The sequence below is a fragment of the Chelonus insularis genome, unplaced genomic scaffold (assembly GCF_013357705.1).
Source record: "Chelonus insularis isolate UGA/USDA-ARS -01 unplaced genomic scaffold, ASM1335770v1 contig_88_pilon, whole genome shotgun sequence".
Taxonomy (NCBI): Eukaryota; Metazoa; Arthropoda; class Insecta; order Hymenoptera; family Braconidae; genus Chelonus; species Chelonus insularis.
In genome coordinates this window covers 727,023-739,783 of record NW_023276776.1, presented here as the reverse complement: position 1 = coordinate 739,783, position 12,761 = coordinate 727,023, and the positions used below count along the sequence as shown (strand labels likewise).

At 27.6% G+C, this 12,761-nt stretch overlaps 2 protein-coding genes across 2 annotated transcripts; one reads left to right on the top strand and one right to left on the bottom strand.

The window, feature by feature from the left end:
* The first annotated feature begins 1,059 nt into the window (after nt 1-1,059).
* Nucleotides 1,060-10,103, top strand: NFAT (NFAT nuclear factor). Its single transcript, XM_035091139.1, has 6 exons — nt 1,060-1,694; nt 5,048-5,421; nt 5,502-5,802; nt 6,193-6,711; nt 6,812-7,354; nt 7,432-10,103. The coding sequence occupies exons 1-6, from the start codon at nt 1,622-1,624 to the stop codon at nt 9,981-9,983; spliced, it is 4,362 nt and encodes a 1,453-aa protein (XP_034947030.1). The 5' UTR covers nt 1,060-1,621; the 3' UTR covers nt 9,984-10,103.
* A 1,237-nt stretch (nt 10,104-11,340) lies between these two features.
* Nucleotides 11,341-12,595, bottom strand: LOC118071731 (beta-lactamase-like protein 2 homolog). Its single transcript, XM_035091075.1, has 3 exons — nt 12,284-12,595; nt 11,597-12,224; nt 11,341-11,534 (listed from the first exon to the last, which is right to left on the bottom strand). Exons 1-3 carry the CDS (start codon nt 12,406-12,408, stop codon nt 11,418-11,420), a joined length of 870 nt encoding a protein of 289 aa, XP_034946966.1. The 5' UTR covers nt 12,409-12,595; the 3' UTR covers nt 11,341-11,417.
* Between the last annotated feature and the right edge of the window lie 166 nt (nt 12,596-12,761).

Below are 12,761 nucleotides of genomic sequence, written 5' to 3'. Positions count from 1 at the left end.
ACTTGCGGCATTAACGGAAATAAATAAAAAACAAAAAAATTTAATAATTGTTAAAAAAAAACACAAATTAGTATTTCTTTTACATCAATTATATTTGTGGTATTGAATACTTGTATCCTAATTATATTCAGTCCTATGCTATATAAAATTAACTCCTTAATATGAAATAATTAAACAAATAGTTTTAAATTATTAACAGTATAATTATAACTATTAAATTCACATTATCTCTGATGAAATAATTTAATAACAAGTCTACTCTAATTATTTACAATGATATTATATAAAATTTAATGATGAAATGGGTATTAAATACACGTTTAACCTAAAAAAACTAAACAACATAGACTTAAAAATATCTACTTTCAATTGCGATTTATAAAATACACTACTATTAGAAAATTTAAAACCACTTGTAATTTTATGTTTCAAATTTTTTTTTTTTTATATTCTATAAATATTACAATTTAAAAAGATGCTCCAAAACTTTCTGACGGTAGTGTATGTAATAATTTTTATAAAATATTAAATATAAAATAATTGCTAAAAATTATACTGCTATAGACTGTCACTTAAAATAAAAAATAAAACTTAGGATGACAAAAAATTATAAAACACTTTAATGGTTTTATATTATCGATATACTAAACAATTAAACTTTTTTATGATTGACAATGATTGCATCTTTCAATAAATTACTCATCGTAATAATTGGATTACGAATTTGAAAAAAAAAAAAAAATTATACAATGAAAATAAGAAAAGTACAATCTACTATACCAGTAAAAAGAATTGTTTATCATTCCACTGAGAACAAAATAACACTGACGCAATTAAATACATATATATGGACAATAATAATAATTTTCAAATAAACCATGCGCAATAGATACATTTGATCCACACTGAGATGGCTCAATGAATGCATCTCAAAAGAAGATCTAAGACTGATCAGTAGCGCCATAATCAAAATAATTATCAATATTTTTTTTTATAAAAAAGCATGATTTAATGAGACACAAATAATTGCGTAGAATAATCGAAGAATCGTAGAATAACAAGTGCATCCACATAAGTCGGAATAAAATAATAACTTAAATATTTTTATCAACATTTAATGTACTTTTAAAATTTTCAAGTTTTTTCTGTTATTTAATAATTCACTTTATAAAGGAGTAATTAGAAAATTAAAGTTCGAGTGATAAATTCATAACAAATAGTACTTAAACATAGGGTCTTAATTTCAGTTACTACATCCCTGTTTTGTTATAAAATTTAATGATGACGTCGTTGGAACGATAGTACAGTTCAGTATGTATGCACAGGCAGGCCAGTATAGTTGCAGATAGTTACAGTACAGCTAGTGTAGCTGATTAGTAAGCTAAGTACTTATACTAACTTATACAAGAGTTAGAAAAAACCTATACCATTACTTCCAATTAATAGGTTGGCCAGACTAAATAAATACATACAAAGAAAACAATAGTGAGACAATACATAAGGCTGGAGAATGGCAAATGGCTGCCATGTACTAACATACGTGAAAAGAATTGAAAATTATAATGCGTAGTCTGAGTGTGGTATATTATAAGGATTACAATCGTTTTGAAATTGATCAGAAATGTTGCTGAAAGTTCGTCATTTAGATAAAAAAAATCGTAGACATGGAAAAAATTACAAGGTCATCACAGCCGGTAAGTTAAAGAGCTTTTGCTAAATTTTTAGTATTACTGTACTTTTCACCCAATACACCGACATCAAGTATTAATCATACATATATGCACTATATTATATATGTTAAAAAACCTGTTAATCATCACATCAGTGGTCAATATAAAAGTTTAACTATTCAAATAATGTAAAAAATAATAAGTCTAGAGATTTATAAAATTAAATGCCTTTGTCTTAATAATTGTATTAATATAATGCTGAATACAATCAATATCTATCAATACAGATTATTGAACTTTGTGCATTAATTATAAAAGCATTGTTTGGCATTGAAGAAGACTGCTATAGATTTTTCTTGCTAAGAATGAGTTTATAATCAATAACATAGATAAAAAATATATCTCAAGTCTGTTATTTTAGTTTTTCAATCATGTTAATGTAAACAAATATATCTGAATAATTCTTCTAAGTTGCTAATCTATTTTATGATATGTTGGCTTGATATGCTCTTAAACTACATTATTGCTATTAATAATGAATTTTAAAATACACTTTATGTGTACATGTAACATGTTTATCAACAAAATATGAATTTAATTGCTCTTCTGCACACATATCTGCTTTCATGATTGTTCAATCAAAAATGAGTATCATTTTTTTCCTTTTTTCATTATTTTAAAATTGATTTATATCTACAATACTAATGTTTATTACCAATATTTATTTGTTATATTATAATTCAAGTATGTAATAATAATTTCTGTCTCTTTTTTATATAAATTTTTACCTATTTAAATTAATATAAACAAATAAGAATAATTAAAGGTTAGGTTATAATAATATCTTTATTAATATTGAGAAATAATTATTAATTATTTTTAAAAATTAATAACAATAGATGGATGTCACATTAAATATTAACTATTTTTTGATAGATATAAATTACATTTCTGATTAATATTTTTTTATTTTATACCAATTGAAAAAAAATTCTATTAGCAGTAAGCTTAACATTAAATCATTTGCTTATATAATGAAATTGAAATTTAAACAAAAAAAAAGTATTCATAAAAAATTAATGTACTTTAAAGTACACAGTGTTCTATCATTTTAACTTCATATTTATCATTTGAGTTGAATTAAAAAATTTACATTAAACTTATTATAGTATTTACAATAATAATAACAATCGGCTGGGTCATCGTCCAGTCGAAGAAGCGATTTATGTTAAATGATCCGTGCGACGTCCGACTTACTTGACACTTATATTATTGGCCTATTGCTTTGTTGTTCTGTATTTGATGCTGTACTGTTTTGTGCCAATTAATTGATTGTAAAAGAGACGAAGAGAGAAATAATATAAAATTTTTAAAGATTTATTACTTTTAATATTCATAATTGACCTACTAGAGACACTTAAATATTATGTAAATTTATTTATTATTTATTGTAAATCTTTAAAAACTGTTTCCGTATTTTTCTAGTATTTTTAAATAATAAATTAATGATATCTCTTTTTGATTTAAAATATGAATAATAAAATAAGCTAAAATAATGGCAATATAAATGGAAAGTTCAAGATATTTAACCGAATTTCGAAGTTACTTTCAAATTAACATTCACAATAAATTATCTTATTTAAAAAAAAAAAAATTGTGATGTTATTTAAATTTTAAATATTTTACTTTATATTGTATTAGACAATTTAATGAATAAGATTGTAAGAATTTATTATTATGGTTATGATGATGATTATTATTATAATTGATAATATTAGTAATAATAATAATAATAATAATCAAAAAATATACTGAGAAATATATATATATATATATATATAAATAAGACTGTTCTTTCTTGACGTCATTGGCAAACTGAACCGGTTATATTCTGCAATAAATACAACTTTCGATCTTGATGGCTCCTACTTCAAGAAGGACTGGGATATACGTATCATTATTTAAATGTAACCTTACTATTATATTGGATCTTCACAATGACCTTATATTTGAGTCAGAGTGCTCGAATTTAACTTATTGATTGCACGATGATATTTTAAATACATTTATTGCAATTGTTCTTTAAATATTAAATAAAAAAAAAAAAACAAACAAACAAAAACATTTCTTAAACAATTGAATATAATTCTAGAATACGTTTATTCAAGAAAAAAATTATGCTACTTAATATAATTAACTCGTTCTCGTTAATAATAAATAAGACTATATTCTGTAAAAACTTGTTGTAATTAATTGAGATGAAATACTAAGAAAGTAAATCTGCAATAGTAATAGTTATTATTGTATTATACATTGTATAAACTTGATTCACTTGCATTGACGTCAGAATTTCAGAAACGACCACTGTAAGAATAAAGCTATGTAATAATTATCTAATTGTAAGACTGATTGATCATGATAAAACATATCTAGATAATTTATAATACATCTAAAAAATAGGAATCCACTGTGTAAACGTATAAGTTGTAAATTATTATTATACCACTTGTGTTATACTACTGCATTTTTTTTTTCACAAGCGTACTAGGTGTATATTTATAATTATTCTATCCCTTTTTTTGTTGTGCATATTTAAGTTGAAAAATAAAAAAATAATTATATTTAGTATAACTTTTATATTGTATCTTTAAGTTATCAGTTAAAGTGATTTTATTATTCATAAAAAATTTTTATATAATTTAAGGACAATAATTAATCTAAATATGAGAATAAGTTCAACGTTCTTTTATCACTAATGAAATATAATGATAACGAAATTGAAATCTATTCTCATTGGTGATATACATAATAAAAGGTGTGCACTTTGATTATATCTGTAACAATAAAATAAGAATAATTATCACCATAATATTCACAATTGTATATTTGCTACGGTAATAAAATTTAATTCATTATGAATTATTTCATAATATGAGTCTAATGACTCATTTTGTATTTGTGTATTTATTAATATCTAAGAACTTATTGTAATGTGTTATTACTTAATCTAGAATATATCAATTATTAAAAGATAATATTAATAATTTTGTTGTAGCAAGTTGAAATTAGAAATGATAAGTAATTATCATTTCACGCTTTATTTCTAATATTATTATTCTACATATTTTTATCGAAATTTCTCATTAAATATATTTTCTTTGGAGATGAGATAACTCCAGAAGTTTATTTATTTTAGCAGAAAATGAAATCATTCAGGTCATTGACATTCATGGTCTGGTTTTATTAAATCTTTTAATATTTGATAATTTAGAATAAGATTTTCCATCTATTTATATCTAAAATTAAGTTTGAATTATGATGTGATGTTTAATTATAATAAATTAAATGAAAATAATTTTTCTGTATTTGTTTTTTAGGTAATAATGTAGCTGATAGTTCCACTTCATCTAGAACTTCTTACAACGCAATAAGTTCGTTGGCAAGTAATAACAATTTATGTCAAATTTCAACAAGATTTAACCAGCAACAACAAGTCAAACCATCCCAATATCGATCATCTGTTAAATTACCATTGACACCAATTGGTGGTGTAGTTATCAAAAATTCGGATGAATTCGAAGCCAATGCAGCAACTGAAATTTGTGATAATTCAAGTGATTCTGGATTAGGTTTCGAAGAAAGACAACATCATCATCACCACCACCATCATCACCATCATCATCATCATCTTCCCAATCAACAACAACAACAAAAACAACAACAGCAGCATCATTTTCTTGATAACTCTACGGTAATAATGATTGTTTTTTTTTTTTTATTATTTATTAGTTAGTTTAAAGGAATATTAATGTTATTGCGTTCTTATTTTAGACTTGGAATACTGAACTTGGTGGGGAAGAAGATTCCAAGAGACGAAAAATGGATATTAAACTTGAATCAGAGGACGCTAATTTTCCATTCTCTGAAGTTCCAATATCCGCTGGTACAGCAACTGGAGATATGAAGATTGCTACCAAAAATTCTGGAATTACCTTTTCACGTGTCTCTAACAATAGTACAACTATTAACAAAGTTATTGGAGTTACGAGATCACGTTCAACTCTTGGTGTTTATGGAAAAAGATCCTCACCAGTAGTTCATCAAGGTCCTGTTACTCTCACATCACAATTGAGTATGTATTAAAATTTTAAATAAACAGTCAATATTTCATTAAATAATTATAAAGAAAAATACTTTTTCGTCATGCCTGCGCGGAAAGTTCACTTTTCCATTGGAGAGGGGTTGAACTTTCCACTCAGGTATGACGAAAAATTATGTTCAGCCCTAAGGAGGACAATTAGACAAGCTTAAACCACGTGTTTACCCCCCTCGCCTTCGGCTCGGGTTGTAATTTTACACGTGGTTTGAGCTAGTCTACTTTTCCTCCCTAGGTGTGAAATATACTATTATGTTTATCTAATAAATTAAATACATTTAGAGACTTTCTCTTGATATTTTAAGTATAGTTAATGATAATAATAATTATTATTATTATTATAATGTATAAATTTTTTATGATTAGGTAATGTGTCGAGAAATGGTAAAGTCCAGTTACAAATAATATGCCAACCAGAGCAACAGCATAGAGCGCGTTATCAAACTGAAGGGTCACGAGGTGCTGTCAAGGATCGTACTGGAAATGGGTTTCCAGTAGTGCGTCTTATTGGATATGATAAGCCTACAACCCTACACATTTTTATTGGTACAGATCTTGGACGTGTTACACCTCACATGTTCTATCAAGCTTGTCGAGTGAGTGGTAAAAATTCAACACCATGTATTGAAACAAAAATTGATGGTACAATAGTTGTTGAGGTGGACATGGATCCTGCTAAAGATATGGTTGTTACTTGCGACTGTGTTGGTATCCTGAAAGAACGTAACGTCGACGTAGAACATCGTTTTCCTCATGCTGCCGGAATGCTCCAAGGACGTAGCAAGAAAAAGTCAACACGATGTCGAATGGTATTTCGAACCACCATTACACTACCAGATGGAAGCAACGAGACATTACAAGTCTGTTCGCAGCCAATTGTGTGCAGTGAGTTGTGCTCTCTTCCTCTTCAAGCATCTTTTTGCAAGCTGAAGATTTTGCGGATATGAAAAGTAAATGGTAAACTGAAATAAACTGATTTTTTCAGCCCAACCACCTGGTATACCAGAAATCTGTAAGAAATCTTTGACTTCATGTCCATGTACGGGAGGTGTAGAACTCTTTATTATAGGAAAGAATCTTCTTAAAGATACTCGCATCGTTTTTCAAGTTGACAATCAGGATATTAATTGCCTTAATGAGCCTCATTGGGAGTGTTCGGTTATTCCGGACAAAGAATTTCTTCAACAAACGCATTTGGTCTGTGTGGTACCGGCATACCAGAGGCAAGATCTTCGATCTGATGAAAGTATTACTGTAAAGCTTTTTGCCATTTCATCTGGGAAAACCAGTGAGCCTCATACTTTTATATATACAGCAACATCTACACCTCCGGTGCCATCTGTAGGTAAGGTTGAATCTTCATCATCACTCATCGTTTCCACGTCGACGAATGAAATGCTTTCAACGTCGCCAACAATACCACCACCACCGCCTCTACCACCACCACTCTCATCACCAACACCAACACCTCCTTCATCATCATCATCTCCATCATCATCATCAATTGCGGCAACAGTACCTACTACTGGTAAGATTTAAACCTTTTTATTGGTCATTTTTTTTTTTTTTCTAAGTAATATTAATTCAAATTTTATTCTTTTTCAGTACTAATCCCTGAGAGTGACGTTACTGGCTCAGTGACATCTAATTTTTTAACTAATATTTCACAGAATAATGTGACTCAACAACACTCGTCAGCATATCATGATTTATTGCAATCAGATATGTTGAAAACTGATCCGACTTCATCATCTGTATCCATATCTAATTCATCTATGATACTTTGGCCTCCTCAAACATCAACTTCTTGTCGTAATTCTTCAGTAGATGATATGTTACCCCTATCACAGCAAAATAGAGTTGACAATTCTCTTCTTAATGCTCGATCTTCTTCATCAAGTCATCATCAATTGATAATTCCTGATGTGTTGAAGTCTGAAGTTTTAGAGGAAAAATGTACAACTAATATAATGAATGAAAATAGTCTTCAAAGTATGTCAACTTCTACTGCAGGTGCTACTACAAAAACTTCTACTAGTCCATTACACCATCAGCTTCACATTGATGAGAATGTGATTGATACAGTTTCAGAAACAACTTCAACGTCTTCACCATCATCAACAGTGCCACAAGAAACTGTTAATCTTTTAGGTGTTGTTGATTTAATACATAATCAGCAGCATCCACTGACACTTGTTACTCAAGATCATCAAAATTCATTAACTGGAATACATGAACAATCAGTAATTGATAATGTACTTAGTTCTCACCATATAAACAAAGATACCAGTTCTATGTTATCGAATGAATCAGTGTTAAGTGAAAGTAATCTCTCGGGTGTTGGTGTAGCTGTTGATCTCCGTATGAAACATCATGAATTTCAAAACCTTAATAATTCTGCGGCAACACTTTCAGCAGGTCATCATTCAGCTTTAGCCACACAAATGAAAAATAAATCTATAGAACAACATTTAAATCATATTGAATCTAATGTTACTTCAATTATTGAAACTACGGATGCGACACAACAAAATTTTGTTGATTCTACTCAACAATCTGCTCTCATAGGAAGTAGTCCGAACAATGCTCGAGAACAAGGACAAGATAATTTATCAAAAAATATTCTTACATCAACATCAGTAGCGGTTGCTACAAAATTGGATGCTCTTGTTAATTCAACCATTGAGTCTCATTCGATTGATCGAATGATTACACCAATATCAAGTGTAACGATGCACAATGCAGCATTAATGAATCAAATTGACATTGATACAATGTCAAATCTTCAATCTCAAGAGTCAGTTTCTCAAAATAATTCTACTACTTTATCTAATACAGTAAAAACAATGTTACTGGAATCTGTAATGTCATCATCTGTGGTAGATGCTGTTGTTGATAGTGTAACTGCCACTACACCATCGACAACAACAGCATTAAATGAACAACAAACTAGTATAAATACAATGGGTGACAATATTATTATCTCAGAATCATCATCGCCATCATCATCACCACATTCAGAATTGTCTTGTTCATCTGACAAATCTTTATTAACAACTATGAATCCAGTAATGCTATCATCTATGACAGAATCAGTCAATGTTGATCCCACAATATCTAATCCATCTGTAAATATGTCTGTTCATAATTCTTATTTACAAACACCAAATGAATCGATACCAAGACAAATTCAAGTGCTCAGTCAGCGAGATGTTGTAATACAAGAACAAGTAGAAAAGGTAGTCGCCCAAGCACAACAGCAAGTGGAGCAAGTAGTAGCTCAGGTACAACAACAAGCTGTACAAACAGTTCAACAAGCTCAAGAACAAGTGCAAAAAGTCGTACAAAAAAACGTACAAGTAGTCCAACAAGCAGTACAAAGAGAAGAGGCTGTTCGTCAAGTTCAAGCAGTACCAGAAGTCCAACAAGCTGTTCAACAAGCTACTCAAGAAGTTGTACAGCAATCTGTACAAAAAGTTACTCAAGAGGTAGTTCAACAAATGCAAGCCGTTCAACAAGCTGTTCAACATGCCCAAGCAGCTCAAGCTGTACAACAAGTTGTTCAACAAGACATTGGTTCAATGTTAAATCAACCTGCTGATTTTGTAGCTGAAGCTAGTTCTGTATTAGCCAATAGTGCTGCTCAAGAACCAAATCAACAAAGGTTGACAAATGCCGCAGAAAAAGCTATTACTAATGTTATCACTAATGCAACACAAGATATTATGAATAATCGTCCAATTTCTACAACTACTGCACATGCTATTATTGCTACGAAAAATATTTTAAATAGCGTTGTCACTCAAAGCGCCCAACTTATGAATAGTGCAATGGAAGGTATCTTACCTAAAACTCCATCAAATGGAATTCCAGCTGCGGCTGCTGTTGTTGAACAAATTGCTTCACAAGTTTCACAAAAATCAGCACAAAATGTTCAACAATTACCAGTTATACAACAGCAACATAATCGTCCATGTGTCACTTGCAATGGAATTAATAGTAATACTATTCCAACTGTTAATGGTCAAGTTTCTGTCTTAAGAAAAGCTGAAGATTCAAATAACATGTTACCACAAGAACTTACTTCTATGTCGGATCATGATTTACTTAGTTACATTAATCCAAGCTGTTTTGATCAAGAGGCCTTTCTCATATAATCATAAAAAAATATTTCTAAATCTACAAAATTTTATAGAAAAAATATTTTTCATTTGAACCGATAATAATCAAATATTTCAAGAGAGATTAATTTTTCATAAATATCAATAAATAAATCAATAGCTATGAGAATTATCAATAATACATGAAATAATATCCATGATTTTATGTTATTATTTACTAGATTCATAATGTTTGTTATTTTTTATAGTTATTCAATAATTTATTTGTCTTACATTTAAGTAAGATTTTTTTTGGACTATGTTCAATTGTTTAAACGTGCAAAATTTGTATAATAATTGTTGATTTTAAAATTAATTGCCTAATGAGAGAATTGTTGTTTTATCAATTAATTGATATAATTTTCCAAAAAAAAACGAAAAAAAAAATACATGTTAATAAAATCTCTTTGTTTTTTTCATTTTTAATCAAATTTACGTAAATTTATAACATTTACCGTGATATTATATTATACTCATCAAAATAATAATGTACGTATAAATTATTAGGTGCCTTTCTACTTTAAAGAAGACTATATAAAACACTGCATAGTATAATTTTTCAATTGAAGTGGTTTTCATTTTTCTTACTTTTTTAAAAGTTTTATATTATATAAACATCAATTCGATAATAACGTATGATTATGAGAAGTTTATTTATTATTAATAGGCAAAATGAATATTATAGTATTATATTATAAAATTTGATAAAATTCATTTTATACTATGTGATAAATTTATAAAATTAATCATGAGAAATTTTTTGAGGTAATACTGTAGAAAAAATTTATTTTAAATACTGTTATATTAATTTAATAATTCAAGTATACGTTAAATGTTATTCATTTTATTTCAATTACATAATCAATTTTGTTTTATATTATCACTAAAAATATTTATTGATATCTTTATATTATCAATGATTGTTGATTTATTTTTATAGGTAATCAATATTGTACCCAGTTTTTTTTTTTTTAATTATATTTTGCCTTCATTTTTAATAACTAATAAAAATATCGAATGATAAATAATATAAACTATTATTAATTAAGAGATTATTTTTTAGAAATAGAATATCTATAATTTGTTAATCATTTGATGATTATATTAATAACTAAATATATATTATATACATTTTAATCCGTTATATAGATATTAATTATATAATGAAGTTGAAGGAAAAAATTATTTAAATGAAATACCGATGTTTTAAGCATTGTTAGATAAAAGAAAGAATTGAAAAATTGATAAGAAAGAAGAAAAATAATGAAAATATTTATTGTTTATACAAATATATACATATATATATATATTTGTTTATCTATTTTACTATACAAATAAATGAGTGTATTAAACAGGACAGTTGTTAGTTAATTATTAATTTTAAAAATCTATCCTATCAGTAATAATTATCTCTTAAAATGAAAAATTCCATCAACTTAAATACCAAATGTTATTATCAATAACTTTTACCTTTTGTTCTTTCAATAGTTTTTGAAGATGATGAGAAATATTGATTGAAGCTGCTGGCCACAAATTTTCTGGTGTATTCTAATATTAATTAAAGATATATTATTAATCACTATTTATTTATATTATAAAATAATTATTACCTTATAAATAATTTTAACAATGTCTGTAACAGATAGGCCAGTAGGATGATCAGTCAAAGTTTCTAGAATTTGCATTTCACGTTGATTTCTATGATTGATATAATGTGTAATTCTAATTACAGGATCTTCAACAACCGGACCATGTCCAGGATAAATAGTTTTAGGTTTTAACAATAATATTTTCTTCAATGATGCCATGTAATCGCTTAAATTTTCAAAAACAGCAGTAGTTTCTCCAAGAATACAATCTCCACTGAAGAGAATATTATCATTTGATTCTTGATTGAACATTAAACAAGCGTGATCTTCAGTATGACCTGGTGTATATTTAACAATAATTTCAGCACCTACTACATTGATAACTTGATCATCAATCAATTTTTTCCAGTTATTTTGAAAGATATTTTTATCTTTATTTCCTGGTAATGGTAACTTCCAAATTGTTGGGATTTCCCCAGAGCTTGATTGGATCAATTGTTCAACAGCTTTTACACCTCCAATATGATCATGATGCCAGTGAGTAATAATTAAATGTTCAACTGTAGCATTTTCATCTTTCAGAACATTTTGTAGTGCTTGAATATACTGCGGAGCAGTATCTTCATCTCCAGAATCGATCAATATACGTCTGGAAAACGAAAGCTGCTAATAAATGGTTGACAAGTGAATTTGACAACTATCTTATACCTCTCTCCAGTTCCAACCAAATATGTATTAGTACCTTGAAGTGTCATTACACCGGGATTACATCCTAATATTCGTATCACTTGCTTGGATAATTTAGAAATAAGTGGTAACGGAGTAAGAGACATTGTTTATCAAATTGAAAGGTTATATCTTCTATTATTAATTCTTATCTATTATATTATCATCAAATATTTTTATTTAAATTTGTCCTCGAGATTTATCATTTTTAAATCAATTTGTGTTATTCAGATTTATGTGAATCTTTAATTGTGTTATTAACTAATATTTTATTTATTTAGAGTAGATTTTCACACAAACATTCCTAACATCATATGTGTATTCATTTATTTTCATTAGTATGTTGCATATTTGTATGCATCTGATGTTTATGTAATATAAAACATTTAGATGGAGATAATTTGAAAAATTGTTATAAATAAAGACAAATAAAGTTAAAAGCAATATTATTTTTCATAAT

What these genes read in the sequence shown, in the direction of transcription:
- NFAT (XM_035091139.1), top strand. Translation starts at nt 1,622, where the DNA reads ATGTTGCTGAAAGTTCGTCATTTAGATAAAAAAAATCGTAGACATGGA. An exon ending in TTACAAGGTCATCACAGCCG is followed by an intron (nt 1,695 to 5,047) that starts GTAAGTTAAAGA and finishes TTTGTTTTTTAG; the next exon opens with GTAATAATGTAGCTGATAGT. An exon ending in ATTTTCTTGATAACTCTACG is followed by an intron (nt 5,422 to 5,501) that starts GTAATAATGATT and finishes TTCTTATTTTAG; the next exon opens with ACTTGGAATACTGAACTTGG.
- LOC118071731 (XM_035091075.1), bottom strand. Translation starts at nt 12,408, where the DNA reads ATGTCTCTTACTCCGTTACCACTTATTTCTAAATTATCCAAGCAAGTG. An exon ending in TTGGTTGGAACTGGAGAGAG is followed by an intron (nt 12,225 to 12,283) that starts GTATAAGATAGT and finishes TTCGTTTTCCAG; the next exon opens with ACGTATATTGATCGATTCTG. An exon ending in TTGTTAAAATTATTTATAAG is followed by an intron (nt 11,535 to 11,596) that starts GTAATAATTATT and finishes AATTAATATTAG; the next exon opens with AATACACCAGAAAATTTGTG.